Source organism: Schistocerca piceifrons, chromosome X (genome assembly GCF_021461385.2).
Source record: "Schistocerca piceifrons isolate TAMUIC-IGC-003096 chromosome X, iqSchPice1.1, whole genome shotgun sequence".
NCBI classification, from domain to species: Eukaryota; Metazoa; Arthropoda; class Insecta; order Orthoptera; family Acrididae; genus Schistocerca; species Schistocerca piceifrons.
In genome coordinates, this window is record NC_060149.1 from 149,140,747 (window position 1) to 149,160,369 (window position 19,623).

The following is a 19,623-nucleotide window of genomic DNA, read 5'->3' on the forward strand; positions in this document are numbered from 1 at the left end:
TACTCCTCTGTGATACAGACAACATGGAGATTGAGTCAATATTTAAATCACTGCAGACTAAGGACTCTCATGGTTATGATGGAGTGTCTATCAGAATATTAAAGTACTATGCTGCACATGTTAGCCCTGTATTTAGCCTTATTTGTAATTTTTCCTTTAGGAATGGTCAGTTTCTTGAATGATTAAAGTACTCAGTTAAAGCCGTTTTATAAAAAGGGAGAAAGGGTTAATGTAGATAATTTTAGACCTATTTTTATGCCATCAATGTTTGCAAAAGTTATTGAAAAGGCTGTGTAGGGAGAGATAATTGATCATTTTATATCAAACGATTTGCTATCAAATGTACAGTTCGGCTTTAGAAGTCGTTTAACAACTAAAACTGCTATATTCTCTTTTCTCTGTTAGGTACTGGATGGGTTAAACAAAAGGTTTTGAATGCTTGGCAGATTTTTTGATTTAATTAAGGCATTTTATTGTGTTGATCACAAAATATTGTTCCAGAAGTTGGACCATTTCGGAATACGGGGAGTAGCTCACAATTGGTTCACTTCTTACTTTAGCAACAGGCAGCAAAAGGTTGTTATTCACCATGTTGATAACGGCTGTGAAGTGGGGTCTGAGTGGGGTACTGTCAAGTGAGGGGTGCCCCAGGGATCAGTGTTGGGGCCACTGCTGTTCCTTATTTATATAAATGATATGCCCTCTAGTATTACGGGTAACTCCGAAATATATCTGTTTGGTGATGACACTAGCTTGGTAGGAAAGGATGTTGTGTGCAACACTGGCTCGGTTTCAAATAGTATAGTACATGACATAAGTTCATGGCTTGTAGAAAATAAACTAATGCTAAATCATGGTAGACTCAGTTTTTACAGTTTCTCACACACAATTCAAGAAAACCTGACGTTTTAATTTCACAGACTGGGCATATGATTAGTGAAAGTGAACAGTTCAAATTACTAGGTGTTCATATAGATAGTAAGCTGTCGTGGAAAGCCCACATTCAGGCTCTTGTTCAAAGACTTAATGCTGCCATTTTTACTATTCGAATGGTATCAGAAGTGAGTGATTGTTCAACACGAAAATTAGTCTACTTTGCTTATTTTCATTCCCTTACGTTGTATGGTATTATATTTTGGGGTAACTCTTCCCATTCTAAAAGGATATTTTTGGCTCAGAAACGGGCGGTTCGGGCAATAAGTGGTGTAAGTTCACGAACCTCTTGTTGACCCCTGTTCACAAGTCTGGGTATTTTGACATTTGTCTCTCAATATATATATTCCTTACTGTCATTTCTTGTTAACAATATTAGCTTATTCCCAAGAATAAGCAGCTATCGCTCGGTTAATACTCGGCAGAAATCAAACCTGCATTTGGATCGGACTTCCTTAACTCTTGTGCAAAAAGGTGTGTAGTGTACTGCTGCATCCATTTTCAATAAGCTACCTCTCAAATGCAAAAATCTTAGCAGTACTCCATGCGCTTTCAAATCGAAACTGGAGAGTTTCCTCATGGGTCACTCTTTCTATTATGTCGAGGAGTTCCTTGAAAAATTAAGCAGATTCTTATTGTATTGTTGATTGCACTTACTTAAACATATGGACTGACTTTTTTCGAGTTCATAAATATTTATTTTTATCTGTCATTACTTTTATGTTGTAATTTCATGTACTGACACGTTCGATGACCTTGGAGATTTGCTCCTCAATTTGGTCCTATGGAACTCGATGTGTAAATAAATAAATAAAATACATTGAAAATATGAGAAGACCGCCCCCCCCCCCCCACACACACATATAACACTTATCTGCCAAAAATTGAAATACCGTCTTTACAGCCCACTCCTCTAACCTCCGCACTATAGGTTGCAATTGATGGCTTGCTGTTGCAACAGTGGAGGGGGAACAGAAAACAGCACAATCATCCACAAATAAGGAGCACCGTACAGGACTCCTTACCATAGACGTGATACTGTTTATGGTTATGGCAAACGGGGTAACACTTAAAACAATGCCCTGAGGGACACCATTCTCCTGCTAAAAAAAAAAAAAAAAAAAAAAAAAAAAAAAAAAAAAAAAAAAAAAAAAAAAAAAAAAAAAACTGTCTCTCCATGTAGTAACATATGCATTACTGATATCGAAGAATATGTCGATACAGTGATGTTTATGTAGGAAAGCCTGCTGAATAGCCATTTCTAGCAGGGTCAGGTTGTCGACAGTGGATTGAAATCTCCAGAATCCACACTGAGAGGGGCGGAGGAGCTGCCTGGTCTGTAACAAGCAGATCAGATGATGGTTAACCATTCGTTCCAGGGTCTTTCCTACACAGCTCATTAAGGTGAGACTCCAATAATTACTGGAAAATGAGTGGTCTTTTCCTGCCATATTAAATTAAAACATTCAAAGAGTATTTCATTTGATACTGCTGGCATGCACTACCGGATTTGGTCGTGATCAGGTGCAGTGTCAAATGCCTCATACAGCACCAATTCCAGCTCTCGCATGGAGAAAGGGGAGTTGTAAGACTCAGAACCGTTGGATCTGAAGTCCAACTTTCCCCTCTCTATAGTTGCACAGTAGCAACAAAATTCCAGATCCTGGCTTGTATTGACAGCAGTGTTTACAAAATTCTCTGCCAGTGTCTGAGCAATGTCTCCGGGCATTGTCTGGAGACACTCATGTTTCAGCACTGTCATTGGTAAATGACTGTGTTTACCAGAAGTCCTCCAGATGGCTTCCCATACTTTGGTAGAACAAGTGGAATAGTTGATGGAGGGAAGAGTTGATGGAGTCCAATATCTCTTGCCATGACCTTTTCTTACTCTCCTTAATTATGAGTGGAGCCTTGGCTCTCACAACTCGAAAGGCTATGAGGTTGTCTGCTGTTGGGCGGCACTTAAACCACCGAAGAGCCACCTGTTCCAGATAGCTGAATGGCACTTATTAGCCCACCAAGATGATTGGAAGACTTTGGGATGGATAAGTCATCGGCACAATGGGCCATTCGTGTGATGTGGTCCACCCATTCCTGGATGCTGTCATGGTGTTCGAACAATGGCAGCTGTCTGAACAGCATCCAGTTAGCCCTGCTGACCATCCATTTTGGTGGAATATGTTCAAGCAATCCTCCATTCAGTAGGTAAATGCGGAGTGGGAAATGGAGACTGGAATGAAGATTATCAATAATTTCCCACTGAACAGTCTGTGAGGGCTGGAAAGCAGGGAGAAAGGCCAATGGCTGAGAATGACCCAGTAGCAAAACAGAAATGAGTGGGAGTACCAGCGTTTAGGATGCACAGCTCTTGAGGTGTCAGGAGGCTCTCCAAAACCCAACCCCAAGGGCAAGTAGAGGTCAAGTCCCACAGGATATGATTGGCATTGAAGTCTCCCAGAAGGAGAAATGGTTTGGGGAGTTGTTCTGTAAGATCCATAAGATCTGTGAGAGCCTAAGAGTCTACTGCATCTAGCAAAGGTAAATCCAGTGAGCAAACTGTAATCCTCCGAAGTTCATGAATTTCAACTGCAACTGCTTGCAGGTCAATAGATAGGGGAGAGCAGAGAATTGGTGCATGTTACTTATGAACACAGCAACCACTCCCTTGGCCCCTTCTCCAGTCAGGTCATTCTTGCAATAGAGTGTAGTGCCCCATCAGATGCTTTAAAATGTGTTTCCTGCAAACACATGCACAGGAAGTGTTCCTGTGCTAGAAGCTTCAGTTCCTTGACATGTGTCCTGAACCCATTAACACTCCACTGGAGGGTGGGAGCCATCTATCACAGGGGTAGCATTTTCGTCCTGACTTTCTGCCATGGAGCGGAGCCCACAATTGATGGAGGCTCAGTCTTGGACCAAGATGATTGCCCCAGACCAACATCAAGAGCCATCACCTCTAAAGAAGAATTGAGATAGATATCATTGAGGGTAACATCGTCATCAAACTGATTACTTTCTGATTGCATCTGTGGTGAATGTTTTTCCATAGATTTTTTCCCCTGTGTAAGCTTTGCAGCCACAACTGCAGCTGTGGTTGCAGCAGCACTGGCCAGCATATCAGGCTGAACCTTTGGAGGGGCACTCCACAATGATGGCATTCATGGCGTTTCCTGGAGTTCTGGGGGGATGGACAGCAGCAGCGCAAGTGCACAGACAAATGCAGATATTAGTGCTGACACTAGAAACCTCTTTTCGTGTTGCAGCATCAGCTTTCTGCAGTGGCTGTTTAAGAACCGCAGTGCAGGAGGCAGTTAAAGTTGGGGGCAGCATGGCTTTATACATTTATTTGGCCTCTTTATATGGGATGCAGTTCATAGTCTTAAGTTCTTGTATCTTCCATTCTTCCAGATACACGCTACAGTCTCAACTCCAGACAGAGTGAGCTCCAGAGCAATTCACATACTTCAGTGGAGAGGAACAAGGGACACATATGTCAGCGGCCTTACCGCATTTGCCACAAGTAGCTTCTCCATGAAACCCAAGAGTAGTATACCCAAAATGCTGACATTTGAAACACCTCATTGGGTTGGGTACATCATGATGCGTGCTTAGATGAAGTAAACCTGCCTTAACATACTCAGGAAGTTTCATGCAATTAAATGTCAAGATAAAGGAGTTTGATTTTATAAGATCCCCATCCACCCACTTCATGACATTTTGCATGCTCAGTATAGCTTAGAGAGCCCACTCATCATTCAGTTCCTCCTTGGAAATATCCACCAGATCCCTGCATGTCACAACACCTTTGCTGTAATTCAAGGTGGTGTGCAGCTCACTTTTGATGGCATATTCCCCAAGGCAATGCACTTTCTGTAGGTTCGTAACTTGTTGGAGTCAGCTGTTTCCACCAAGTGTCCCATTAGGCAATTGCACGATGATGATGATGATGATGATGATGAGGTCCCATACTCAGAGGAGCATAGGGGACGATGCGGGAGACCCGCACCGCTGTACTAGGCAAGGTCCTAGTGGAGGTGGTTTGCCATGGCCTTCCTCCGACCATAATGAGGATGATTATTGATGATGATGATGATGATGATGATGAAGACACCCACTCTTCTAGAGGCTGGAAAAATCCCTGAATCCGCCGAGAATCGAACCCGGGACCCCGTGTGTGGGAAGCAAGAACGCTACCTCAAGGCCATGCAATCGCATAACAGATTTTAAACTGCCCGCATTGCCTTATAACCCTTTTTGAATAGAAAGGCAAAACTTTCTTGAAGCTGCCTTCTTTCCTTTTTACTATTAAAAACACATTCTGACTGCCAGCATGTGTTCTGTTAGTAGACCCAAAACTCTTAGACTTTACTCCTGAGTCAGAAGGACTGGCTACACCAGCCCTCATATTTGATTTGGTGTTAATAGTTACCAGTGGCCCACCCTTTTCACTGAGAGGAGGAGGGGGGAGGGGGCGGAGGAGGAGGGGAAGGTGGGGAGGGTGGGGGTGGGGGAGGAGGAGGAGATAGAGGAAGAGATAATTTTGAGGGTTCCAGCTTGGTCCCACAAGCTGCTAGGGAAATAAGTGCCTAAGTCTAAGTAAGCCTAATACAACTGAGGTGCAGCAGGGTCCCCAGAGGTTGCCCGCTAATGACTGTTCCACCTCAACAACATGCACCTCATCAGTGGGCAGCACACTTTCAGATTGAGGGGTTTTTCATAGAGGTTTTTACCATCCTTGCAATCCGGGCAGTTAAGCCAAGATCCCCGTTCCCTGTGACACACAATGTTCCACTGCCACACCATACAGTGGTTGCTGAAGCATGCCCAGAACTCATGGTGAAGGGGACTGGCGGTGCTTACTAGTCCCCAGCTCAGGAACTCCATGGCCACCAGGCCCACCAAGCCTATACACAGTAAATGAATGCCGAGATCCTGAGGGAGTAGCTACCAGGACGTTTGCCTTTGATCTTGATGGTGTGAACCTTTGTGGTCACTGTGGGACACCATTTTCCATTCGGTATACATGGTACAAGTTAACTGTTTGTTTTGAACATTTTTTGAATGTCAATGATGTCCATTTTGTGAAGTGTAATACATATATCCCATAGAAGGTTGATTTCTGCACATCCTGGACAATAATTTTCTGTTGCCCTCATGATGCATATGGTGAGTCATTACCAGCTAACATTTTTCCTGCCACAATTGTTAACACAAAAATTTAAATGAGCTTTACTAAAGACTGAACTTGTGAACTTGCACACAAGGAGTTTCTTGTTAGCGCTTCAGATTTCTACTGCTTAACAGAATATTTTTCTACTGAGGTAATAGTCCCATAAGTTTGTATTCTTACTGATGCAGCTGCTATGGTATTTTTTCAATTTAAAACTAGTGACTATTGTTGACAAATGATATAATATTTATTGTTGCACAAAAATTTTCAAAGTATAAATATAATACCATAAAAGAACATTATTACAAAATAATAGTAATGAGTAATTTTGTACCGAGAAACTTCTGCTGTGAAAAGTTCATACAGTTTTTTTCTTTCTGCTAATGTTTCCCTTCTGATTTTGTTCTTCATGTCATGTAACTGGGCAATATGATCTTTATAGTATGCCAACTTGTCCTCATATTCCAGAGGCAGGATTGTGCACATAGCCCCAATTTCGTCTTTCCCTTCCTTGGAACATCCATCAAAATTTCCTGTAACAAAATTTCACTTCTCTGTAATGGTAGACACAAAGGCAGTAATGACCAAACACACAGAGAAATTAAAACTATGTCATAAATTATCTGAAGCAGGATATACTTTCCCTTGAAAAAAATCAGAAAAATGAGAAAATAGTGTTTGTAAAAGCCATAAAACACAAACATGCCTGATTCTTATGCTTTGTTACACACACCAGTTGACTGTCACTACTGGAATTGTGTTTTATGCATATTAGTAGAAAGTAACTGCCATCATACTTGATAAACGTGTTGTATTTATCATTCAATCTGTGTGCACTGTTCACCATATAGAATTCCCACCGTAAAGGTACGTACACACACACACACACACACACACACACACACACACACACACACACACACACACACACACACACACAAAAAAAAAAAAAAAAAAAAGGAGTTACTAAATGGTGAACAGTGCACACAGATTGAATGATAAATACAATGCATTTATCGAGTTTTATGGCAGTTACTTTCTACTAAGATGCATAAAACACAATTCCAGTAGTGACAAACAACCAGTGGGGGTAACACAAGGCATCAGAATCAGTAGGTCATTACATAAAATACTGTGAGGTCTTAAGAAATAGTACAAAAGAGGATCGGAGCAATAGTTTTTTAAATGTGCTCAATGTCTTCACTATACAATGAGTTGTTACCTTCACTCCTTTCATTATATTTATTCTAAGATCAAAACTGCATAGAATGTAATGGAAAAGATGAAAGGGAAGCAACAGAAAGGTTCAGTTATCAAGTCACTGAAATTAGAAAGTAAATATGTTACTGGCAATACTGACATATGCAAAATTAACCAAAACTTCATGCACAATATCAGTTACATAGATTTCATACAAGGCTTTTTAAGCAAATCGAAGGAGGTGAAACTACTACAGAGTAATAGTAAGTACATTGAGGAGATTGGAAGCTCACCGAAGTGTCCATTAGTTAGTTCCATGATCCACACATCATATTCACGAGGTACATTATAATATGGAACACGTTTGTTGCACGAAAGATTGCAGAGAAAACTTTTAGGTATTATCTACAGGATTGTAATTGGATAATTATTCTATTAATGGTATGGAATGAGTTGGTAAGGAGAATTAAATTTTATTTAAATTTGAAAAAACTTCCCCTGTCTGTCAGACATTTTATTTAAATGAGTAGATCACCAGTCACTTGTATTCAGTAGACACAAAGTAAGCTCTGGTTACCCACATAAACTAGAAACAATGGCGAAACTAATTGGAACAGTAAGGTTTCACAGCATTCCTTACATAGATTGAAAAATGTAAAGACATAACATATTTTTTGATTAAATCTGATGATTTTTCTTGACCTTAATACATCATCAATCAAGCTGGACAAGCAGAGTATAGAAATTAGGCAAAAACTGGAGGCTGAATCTGTGTCAGAATAGAACAAACAAAGGTGATCGCGCGGAATCATATAAAACTAGAGGAGTAACTGACAAATAGGTATCAGAAAGTTTAAATGAAGTAGAAGGGTATAAAAAAAAACTAATGAGGGGGACTGTTTACAGGAAATAAGTACAATTGTGGCTGTTACAGACTCAAACGTGTAACCAGAACAAGTGATAGATCACAAGTCAGTTGTTCAAAATTTGGAGCCACAGCCCGTACCTGACGTGTGTTCCTGAGAAAAGAACAGCGGAGTCTCAGAACCTTCGAGAACTGGTGAATTGATGATGATGAATTTTTCCCATGTACTGCTTGATGATTCATTTCATGTGGAGTTCAAGTCACAAGGTTTTTAACCTAGTTTGAAAAGATTAAGGTATTGATCTTTTGATTGGTGTGAAATGTGGAGAAGATTCTTTCAATATGATCATTAAGTATTGGTAATCGTCAGAATGTCCCTCCTATCTACACTGTCAGAAAGAAAAGTTTGTACACACGGAAAGATGATGTCAAATTTGATCTGATGATGGCATATGTCACCTGAGGGATAATGGTTTCAACGTTGTCCGCTATCAGATAGTGTAGTGGCATAGCAGCCAGAGTGCCATCTGTGTCTACCCTTTAATAGGGATTGCTCACAGCCAGAAGGTTCAGTGTGATGCAAAAGTGTGGAGTAAGCAGGCAACCATGCCACGGAGATGCACTCGTACTTCTAACAACCATTCAAGTGATTTAGAAAGGGGTCAAATCGTGGCCTTCTGAGTAGTGGGCTTTCAGAGAATTGCTACCCAAGTTAGACATGCTGCATCAGTTGTGTGATGATGCTGGTATCAGTAGTCATGTGACTGTTCTCACACCCGTACATGAGGTTCTGGATGTCCACACAGTAGAGATGCCTGCCAGGATCATCATATTGTAAGGGCTGCAATGGCAATTAGTACAGCTACCATAGCACAGATAAGAAGGCTTTTGAGCCCAGACATGTCAACACAAACTGTTGTATACTGGTTGTTACAGTGAGACTACAAGCAAGCACATCTCTAGCCCGTCTTCCACTCGCACCACAGCATCAACATGCACGGCTAGACTGGTGCCATGAGAGGATCACTCAGACGATGGAATGGTGTGCCTTGTCTTCAGCAATGAAAGCAGATTCTGTCTGCATGCAAGTGATGGTCATTTTCCCATATGATGTAGATCTGGTGAGCACTGTCTCATAGAGTTCATTCATCCAAGACAACTGGCCACGCCAGGCCTTATAGTCTGGGGTGCGATAAACTAAAAGTCTTGTACACCTTTGATGTTTCTGAGGGTTTCACTAACCAGCGCTTGGTACATGCACAATGTTGTTAGACCTGTTCTTTTGCTGTTCTTGCAACAGGAAGATGACGTGTTATTCCAGCAGGAAAATGCCCACCCACAAACTGCCTATGAAGTTCAATGTGCTCTGGAAGACAGAGCAACTTCATTGGCTAGCACGATCCCCAGATTTGTCTCCAACAGTGCAAGTGCTGGGTATGAGAGGATGAGAAGCAACTCGCATGACTCATCAACCAGCAACTCTTACAGAACTACATGAACAGGTTGAGCAGATGTGGTTTAATGTATCCCAGGACAGTATTCGCCATCTGTGTGATTGACTGAATGCCAGAGTCAGTGCCTGGATTAGCTCCCGTGGAGGCTCCATCACGTACTTATATGAGTGTTGCAGCATGGGTCGATACCTGGTACCTCAGAACTGCTTGTGCTATTGATCTGTAAATGTAATCATTTCATGTATGTTGCAACAATAAATCTTGAGTTAAGTGGACTCCTGTAAAAGAGTATACCATTCTTTTTTCTTTTTTTGCACTTTCATAATCTATTGACTCAATTTATTAAATCTGACTGACTGGTTTATAGCTATATATTATACATGGCATATTGTGGAATTCCTTGTTGAGTGATATGATGCAGTAGTAGTATGATGATGATGATGATGATGATATTACTGTGATTCTGATTTGATGATGAATCTGTTGGGATCGGTTGAGTGTCCTGATTTTGATCCTCAATTAGAAAGTGAGTGGGATTATTGAGAATTTCCTTTTAGTAAAGACTCTAAAACTACAGCATGTCATTACCTTTTAGCCAGTCATGAAAAGAGGACATACAGAGATGAGCAAAGTCAGAAAAGTACTGAGAATGGTGTTAACCTCAGAAATGCTTAGATTTTTGTATGAAGCTCTCTCTGTCATAACATTTTATTAATTTTCAGGAGCACTGAAGTCATGTTTCCACTGTAAGCTTTATTGCATATGGACAAATGTACTTATACTTTACACAATGTACGCACTGATGTAGTCCCATGTTACTGTGACCACTGAGCCACACCATCTTACTGTCACTTGAGTCAGTGGAGGATTTAGTGGAATTTCTCTCTGCAAAAGTTTGTGATATAAATATTTTTTTTTATCATCAATGCTTATTTCAAGAAAGAACATGATGTACAATAAAATCACATCCCTGTTGTCCAGAGGACAAGGACTCTTTCTCTATTTTACTTTTGAGAATGTTCATTTTAATAATGTAAGATTTGATGCTTAAAATACAATTATAAAATTACATCTCTCTTGTGTAGATGAGAAGGGTTCTTTGTATATTATTTGTCTCATATTCATTTTTAATTAAATAAGACTTCATAATTTGTTTAATGTAAATATTATTTTAAAAGTAAAATGTTGTATCCATCTGGGTACATAACTAAGGTTAGGTTTCATATAGATTATTTGAATCAGATGATGTATGTTTCTCACATAAAGCTACATACAATTCAATAGTTTACTAATTATCTTAGTTATTTAATTGTACTCCATGGGTGTCTGATGGAGGGCTCCCACTAGCACTGGCCACAACAGTGAGGAGAGAGAAGAGACAAGGCACTGTACAGAGCCCACCAAGGGTGGCAGAATAACTGACAAGCTGCGTATGTAAATGGGATGACTCATAGAGGAGATACTGTGAAAACAAGCTGGTCTACCAGGCATCAGCCATGATGGTGGCAAAGAGGACAGGTGCTGATCTGCGCCACATGTAACTGGTGGAACCCACAACCCACCTTGCCACCATGTCTAGGGGACACCTTAATCAATGGCCAGCACTGTGTGGCTTCCCACTGGAGACTGGAAGCGCATGTACACAAAGTATCTCAGTGTACACATTCATAGCCAACACCCATACCATGCTGCTCAAGATAACTACAAACCTGATATACTTTATGTAGTACATCATAAATCTTTGATTTGCTCATTCTGCTTGACAGAACTCATGTACCTTCACTCACGATGCAAGCAACTTCAGAAAATGTGTGTCCATACAGTTCACAGGCCCACTTACAGAGGGCACCTGGGTCAGCCACCTGGCGTGCTCTGCTGACCCACAAAGACATGTATTATTTAAGCGATCACAAATGAGTGCTCAGCCTCTCTGTAACCTGTATTTCTGTCGTACAGTCAATGTGTTCAGGGCTATGCATAACCTTTACTTCATTGTATCTTACGTGTTTCTCTATAAAGCACTATGCTCCATAAATCGTGGTTGTTCTTGTTGCTGCAGCAAATTTGACAAGGAGGATGGGATTACATTTTCTCTGCATGTTAGTGTCAGTGGTAAGTCACCCGATGAACATCTCAATGAAAGAAATACTCCCACCTATCACTGCCCAACAGCAACCTTTAGCGGAATAACAGCAGGCTCTTGCCACTGCTCTAAATCAAGTGGCATCTGTGTGTTCGTGGCAGGTCACTCTCCCAGAAGTGCAACAGCCACACTTGCCAGCATACGATGAATTGACTGAAGATTGGGATTCCTACAAGACACGGCTACGCCAATATTTCCATGTTTTTTTGCGTGGATGATGCAAACCTGTGTAGGGCTTTCTTTCTTTCCTAGCTTTTGGTGTGCATTTATTAGTTGTTGTGCCAACTTGCACCTTTGCAAGAAACAGCCAGTTCAACATTTGATGAACATATTACTGTCACACGTCATTGCAACAAGTGTAGAATTTAGAAATGCCAAAACCAATCTTACAAAGCCTGGGCTGCAGAATTATGAGGGTTGAGCCATCATTGTAAATTTGTCACTAGTACCCATCACATATCATACGCTGATCACACGATACATGATATTACTATTTGTCTCGCCACAGATAGAGAAGTATGCAAAAAAGCACTTCAATGTGAGAATCTGATGTTTATAGATGTGCGCAATATAGCACAGTCCTTTGAAGTGTCAAGGGTTGCAGGCAATCACATATCTGTGTGGGGGGAGGTATTCGAAGATGCTCAGTCCACCCTGGTTAGGCATGCTGCAAGTGTTCAGGGTGACAGGGACGCCACTGCAGCAGCACAAACTTTGACTCAGCATTGCAAGGGGCAGCATCAGTTACGGCCATAGCAGCAACAGGACACATCACAGCAGCAGCTGCATGCCGCCCCCTCCCCCCTTTCCATCTTCTATCTTGCCCGTACTGCTTCGCCCAACATGAGCATGCTGCATGCTCTAAGTGTTGGAGAGTTTGCAACAAGCGTCAAGAGAAAGGCCACATTGCATTGGTGTGTAACTCCTCTCCAAATGTGATGGACACAGTAGTACTGATGGACAAAAACTGTACCTCTACAATGATTGTTTCCTTGAGCAAATTGTTTATTGACTTGTGTGTGTTTAGTAAACTGCTGAAAATGCCAATGACTTAAGTAAATACACAAACATACGTAGACTTGGGCTCCCCTCCTCTCACACAGATTTCACGGAAGTTGGTTAACCACAAAAACAGCAGATTCCAAATCCTAGGTCAGTTCTCCACTCCTGTCCCTAACAAATCTGTTGTTCGATACTGCAGGCCTGTTTGGGTTAGATGCATTTCACACTTTCGATTCCTCCATTGAGCATCAGGTACATTTAGTGTGGCAACTTCAGTTTCATGATTAACGCACAGTCCGTAATACACACATACCCTGACAGTGTTGTTGTTTCGGGTTCTTTCATTGAATAACACCATAAAAATCTCTGAACGTTGTTTTCTGTTTTCCAGGCTGCAGGTCTCAAGTGCAGACATGTCAAATCTCAGTTTTTTTTCAGCTGTTAATTGAGTACCTAGGTTTTGAGGTTTTGTACACAGGGGTCAGACCATTGCATCACAATATTGACTCAACTGTGGCTCTGCTGCAGCTGACCTCCATTAAGGCACTGCAGGCGTTTCTAGGTAATGTTGTGTAGTATACAGTTTTTATTGGACGCATCTACTGTTCTTCAACCCCGGCAAGTGCTTTTGCATAAAAATGTGTCTTTTTCTGGTCCCCAGCATGTGACTGAGCATTTGCTTCACTTAAATTTCAGCGTCAATCTTTCCAGCCGGGTCGGCATCTCATGTTGGCCACAGATGCCTCTCAGCACGGTCTTGGCACTGTGTTGGTGCACAAATACATGGACGGGTTTGAATGACCCGTTGTTCATGCCTCTAAGACTTTTAACACCCATTCAGCAGCAGTATTCTCAGATTAAAAAAGAGACCTTAGCGACTGCATTTGGCCTCAAGAAATTTCACATCTTCTAGTATGGCTCTAAGTTTCATTTAATCACAGATTACAAGCCATTGGTTGTTCTTTTTAACCGTTCAGCTTCCATGCCAGGCAAGGCAGTGCATTGTTTGCAGCAGCGGGCTCTCTTCCTCTCCCATTATCACTAACAGATCCACTACTGGGTGATGGCAAAACATGCCAATGCCAATGCCAATGCCAATGCTTTATCTCGTCTTACGACTGGGCTGGACCCAACATTCAATCAGGATGAGCTGCTTTGTTTCTATTTAGATGTTAAGAACCTGAATGTGGTGGATGGTTTTCCCATCACTAGTGTGACAAATGCATTGGTCATCGCCACGGATTCTGGACTTAGTCAGGTCTTTTCTTTTGTGCAGCACGATTGGCCGGAAAAAACCCCAGGCCATGCTTCAGATTGCTTGCATTACAACTACTCCCCCCAGCATCGCCTTTCTGTGTTTCATAGGCTTCTTTTGTTAGCTACGGAGGACACTGGTCCCCGGGTTGTGGTTCCCGCTTCCTTACACTGTAATGTACTGCAGCTTTTGCATGTTGGTCCTTGAGGGGCCTCTTGCAACAAAGCTTTGGCCCAATGGCATGTGTACTGGCCAGTCATAAATGGGGACATTACGCAGCTTATCACCACTTTCCCTCACTGTGTTCAGCAAAAGGCAGCCCCACGGAAGCCTTTTTCTCCCTGGCCAATGCCACAGCACCTGCAGGAGCAGGTATTATTTAAGCAATTGCAAATGAGTGCTCTGCCTATTCTGCAATCTGTATTACTGTTGTCCAGTTAATGTGTTCAGTGCTGTGCACAACCTGTAGTTCATTGTTCCTTACATGTTTCTCTATAAAGTACTATGTTCCATAAATATAGCAAGGACACTAGCCAGTTTTACCCTTAGTTGTTGGCCAACATCTAGTGTGTCTAACAAACTTTAGACACTGCCTCATCATTCAGCGCATAAAAAACATTTACCACCGCTAGTTCCAAGCCCCCCATAAACTCTGCCGAAATGTGTGTGCATATATTTTTGTTAAAATTGTAAAATAGTCAATATTTCTCATTATCTGAGACATATTATTACTTTTTATGTTGATATGTGACATGATATTATAGTTGAATTTTTATTCAATTTTTTGTAACAAATTTATGTCTACATGCAGAACTATTATTTTATTATAATTAATTTGCTACTCCACTATTTTATTTTAAATTCACTGTTTCTCATAGTCATTATTTCAATCACATTATTATACTTTTTGTTATCATGTGACACTACATCAGTTCATTCTTTATTGAATATATTTAATATTCATTTGTGTTTATGGACACATACTGCACTGTTTAATTGTGATTTACATGTTTTGTACTATTATTTTAAATTCATTGTGACAGAATTCTAAGATTCTTTTTATGATTTGTTCCTTTTGTCTGTTGGTCTATTACTAAGAATTTTAATATCTTCACTGCATTACGTAACAACCAATCTTAAATGACAAAAATTCTGCGATGTGTGGGCAGAATATATCTGGCGCATTTTGTTTTCGACAGATGCATGTTGATGAAAGGGCCCAACCAGTGGTGAAAAGCTCTTGTATTCCAGTTTATATTCCCATCTGCACTTGTCTATAATCGTGAAATGTCCGATGACAGGTCAGAGATATCTGGCAGTGCCCCCAGGGGATAGCATTACCTCTGCAGTTGATGTAACATTTATATGCCAACTTCGTTGGTGGTCTCTGTTTTGCCAGCGTCGTGGGTAGTTGGGGCATTCGGTTCCAATGACTGTGTAGGTAGAGGCCGGTCGCTGGGACACTGCCTGGCTACCAGTTGGCATGTTTACTCCGTGTCCTGTCTGCCAAGGGAAGTGCTGTTTGCTGGGATGGTGCCTGCCACAGACTGTCTGCAGGGGGGCTGTAATACACAGGTGATATTCTACTTTTGCATACGAGAGGAAGAATTCACCTCATACTTGGTTTTCATATCCCTTCTTATTTTTTGTCATCACTATCAATTTTGGAAAGTAGCTTAAAGTTGAACCTCTTTCAGTGTTTAACATCTTGTAAGCCAAAATGATACTAATTTCACTGATTCGCATACCACATGGTGGCTAGAGACTTTAAAGTGTTTCGTTTGATCTGATTAGAGAGTTAGGATTTATTGAACATTCATGAGATACTATTATTGTTTTATCTGGTATTGTAGATGATACCTATTGATTTAGTTTCTAGATGTTTATATTTTTACTTAAATTCTGTAAAACAGTGTCCTTGGTGGCAAATGTATTTAGTACTTTCTGTTGTTTTGTTTCTGTATTATCTGTGAATGACATATTTGGTCTTTTGAATACATGACTTAAATCAGAATATATTCCATTAACTTTGGTTCGTGATCCCACCTTTTTCCCCTTACAGTATATACGATGTCTACCAACAATAATATGATTAATAATGTGCAAATGAAGTGTACTTTTATTTTTTGCTGCTGTTACCTCAAGAGAGAAGAAAGCATTGGTTGAGTAAATTGTCCTATGTAGCAAGTTTCAAGTAAGATAGTAAAGTTTTGAATCACTTCAAGATTCCTGTCATCTATGAATGCTGTGCTACAAGCAGCAGACCCCATGGTGAAACTGCACAGCCACACAAGAACGCACCTCCACTACCCATTACTCTCCTTTTCTTGCACCACCGCATGCATGGCAGCCATTGCCGGTGCGTGTCATCGCTGTCCACACCTCCTACATGTAGTTTGCTACTGCCAAGTTTTTAATGACAGTGGGGTAGCTGCACTATCTGAACACACTGCAGAGTCATGCCTCTGGCCTCATTGCAGTAGAAACTGTAGTGAATGATTGTCTCTATTCTATAAGGATTGTAACTGTCACTGCCACCAGCCCTAGTGACACGAACTCCGATACATCATGTAACATTTAAAATTATGTCTATTAATTTCTCGTAACTCTTATCTTCATGCATTAGTAAATCTAAATACACATTCTCTTTTGTCATTTTATTATGTGAAACTTCAGTTACGTCAGCTATATGTGCTACATGAAAAGTGATGTTCTGGATATTTGATGTAATAGAATCATTAGATTAGATTAGATTAGATTAATACTAGTTCCATGGATCATGAATACGATATTTTGTAATGATGTGGAACGAGTCGAATTTTCCAATACATGACATAATTAGGTTAATTCAACAACACACTTAAGTTAATAAAACAATTTTTTTGTTTTTTGTTTTTCTTTATTTTTTATTTTTATTTTTTTTATTTTTTTTAATATTTTTGTTTTTTTTTTCTTTTTTTCTTAATTTATATCTAAAAATTCCTCTATGGAGTAGAAGGAGTTGTCATTCAGAAATTCTTTTAATTTCTTCTTAAATACTTGTTGGTTATCTGTCAGACTTTTGATACTATTTGGTAAGTGACCAAAGACTTTAGTGCCAGTATAATTCACCCCTTTCTGTGCCAGTTAGATTTAATCTTGAATAGTGAAGATCGTCCTTTCTTCTAGTATTGTAGTTATGCACACTGCTATTACTTTTGAATTGGGTTTGGTTGTTAATAACAAATTTCATAAGAGAGTATATATACTGAGAAGCTACTGTGAATATCCCTAGATCCTTAAATAAATGTCTGCAGGATGATCTTGGGTGGACTCCAGCTATTATTCTGATTACACGCTTTTGTGCAATAAATACTTTATTCCTCAGTGATGAATTACCCCAAAATATGATGCCATATGAAAGCAATGAGTGAAAATAGGCGTAGTAAGCTAATTTACTAAGATGTTTATCACCAAAATTTGCAATTACCCTTATAGCATAAGTAGCTGAACTCAAACGTTTCAGCAGATCATCAATGGACATACCTAAAAATTTGGAATATTCTACCTTAGCTATATGCTTCTGATTAAGGTCTATATTTATTAATGGCATCATACCATTCACTGTACGGAACTGTATGTACTGTGTCTTATCAAAATTCAGTGAGAGTCCGTTTACAAGGAACCACTTAGTAATTTTCTGAAAGACAGTATTGACAATTTCATCAGTTAATTCTTGTTTCTCAGGTGTGATTACTATACTTGTATCATCAGCGAAGAGAACTAACTTTGCCTCTTCATGAATATAGAATGGCAAGTCATTAATATACACTCCTGGAAATGGAAAAAAGAACACATTGACACCGGTATGTCAGACCCACCATACTTGCTCCGGACACTGCGAGAGGGCTGTACAAGCAATGATCACACGCACGGCACAGCGGACACACCAGGAACCGCGGTGTTGGTCGTCGAATGGCGCTAGCTGCGCAGCATTTGTGCACCGCCGCCGTCAGTGTCAGCCAGTTTGCCGTGGCATATGGAGCTCCATCGCAGTCTTTAACACTGGTAGCATGCCGCGACAGCGTGGACGTGAACCGTATGTGCAGTTGACGGACTTTGAGCGAGGGCGTATAGTGGGCATGCGGGAGGCCGGGTGGACGTACCGCCGAATTGCTCAACACGTGGGGCGTGAGGTCTCCACAGTACATCGATGTTGTCGCCAGTGGTCGGCGGAAGGTGCACGTGCCCGTCGACCTGGGACCGGACCGCAGCGACGCACGGATGCACGCCAAGACCGTAGGATCCTACGCAGTGCCGTAGGGGACCGCACCGCCACTTCCCAGCAAATTAGGGACACTGTTGCTCCTGGGGTATCGACGAGGACCATTCGCAACCGTCTCCATGAAGCTGGGCTACGGTCTCGCACACCGTTAGGCCGTCTTCCGCTCACGCCCCAACATCGTGCAGCCCGCCTCCAGTGGTGTCGCGACAGGCGTGAATGGAGGGACGAATGGAGACGTGTCGTCTTCAGCGATGAGAGTCGCTTCTGCCTTGGTGCCAATGATGGTCGTATGCGTGTTTGGCGCCATGCAGGTGAGCGCCACAATCAAGACTGCATACGACCGAGGCACACAGGGCCAACACCCGGCATCATGGTGTGGGGAGCGATCTCCTACACTGGCCGTACACCACTGGTGATCGTCGAGGGGACACTGAATAGTGCACGGCACATCCAAACCGTCATCGAACCCATCGTTCTACCATTCCTAGACCGGCAAGGGAACTTGCTGTTCCAACAGGACAACGCACGTCCGCATGTATCCTGTGCCACCCAACGTGCTCTAGACGGTGTAAGTCAACTACCCTGGCCAGCAAGATCTCCGGATCTGTCCCCCATTGAGCATGTTTGGGACTGGATGAAGCGTCGTCTCACGTGGTCTGCACGTCCAGCACGAACGCTGGTCCAACTGAGGCACCAGGTGGAAATGGCATGGCAAACCGTTCCACAGGACTACATCCAGCATCTCTACGATCGTCTCCATGGGAGAATAGCAGCCTGCATTGCTGCGAAAGGTGGATATACACTGTACTAGTGCCGACATTGTGCATGCTCTGTTGCCTGTGTCTATGTGCCTGTGGTTCTGTCAGTGTGATCATGTGATGTATCTGACCCCAGGAATGTGTCAATAAAGTTTTCCCTTCCTGGGACAATGAATTCACGGTGTTCTTATTTCAGTTTCCAGGAGTGTATAATAAGAACAACAAAGGACCCAAGACTGACCCTTGTGGAACCCCATTCTTGATAGTTCCCCAGTTTGAGGAATGTGCTGATCTTTGCATGTTACTAGAACTACTTATTTCAACTTTCTGCACTCTTCCAGTTAGGTACGAATTAAACCATTTGTGCACTGTCCCACTCATGCCACAATACTTGAGCTTGTCTAGCAGAATTTCATGATTTACACAATCAAAAGCCTTTGAGAGATCACAAAAAATCCCAATGGATGGTGTTCGGTTATTCCGATCATTCAAAATTTGACTGGTGAAAGCATATATGGCATTTTCTGTTGAAAAACCTTTCTGGAAACCAAACTGACATTTTGTTAGTACTTCATTTTT

General features: G+C 41.4%; 1 protein-coding gene across 1 annotated transcript in view; it reads right to left on the minus strand.

The window, feature by feature from the left end:
* LOC124721603 (coiled-coil domain-containing protein 175-like) overlaps nucleotides 1-19,623 on the minus strand; it is a 143,712-nt gene that overhangs the window by 30,945 nt on the left and 93,144 nt on the right. Inside the window, exon 5 of the mRNA XM_047246654.1 lies at nucleotides 6,438-6,636. Within this exon, the coding sequence (XP_047102610.1) occupies nucleotides 6,438-6,636 (199 nt within the window). The remainder of the gene's footprint in view (nucleotides 1-6,437; nucleotides 6,637-19,623) is intronic.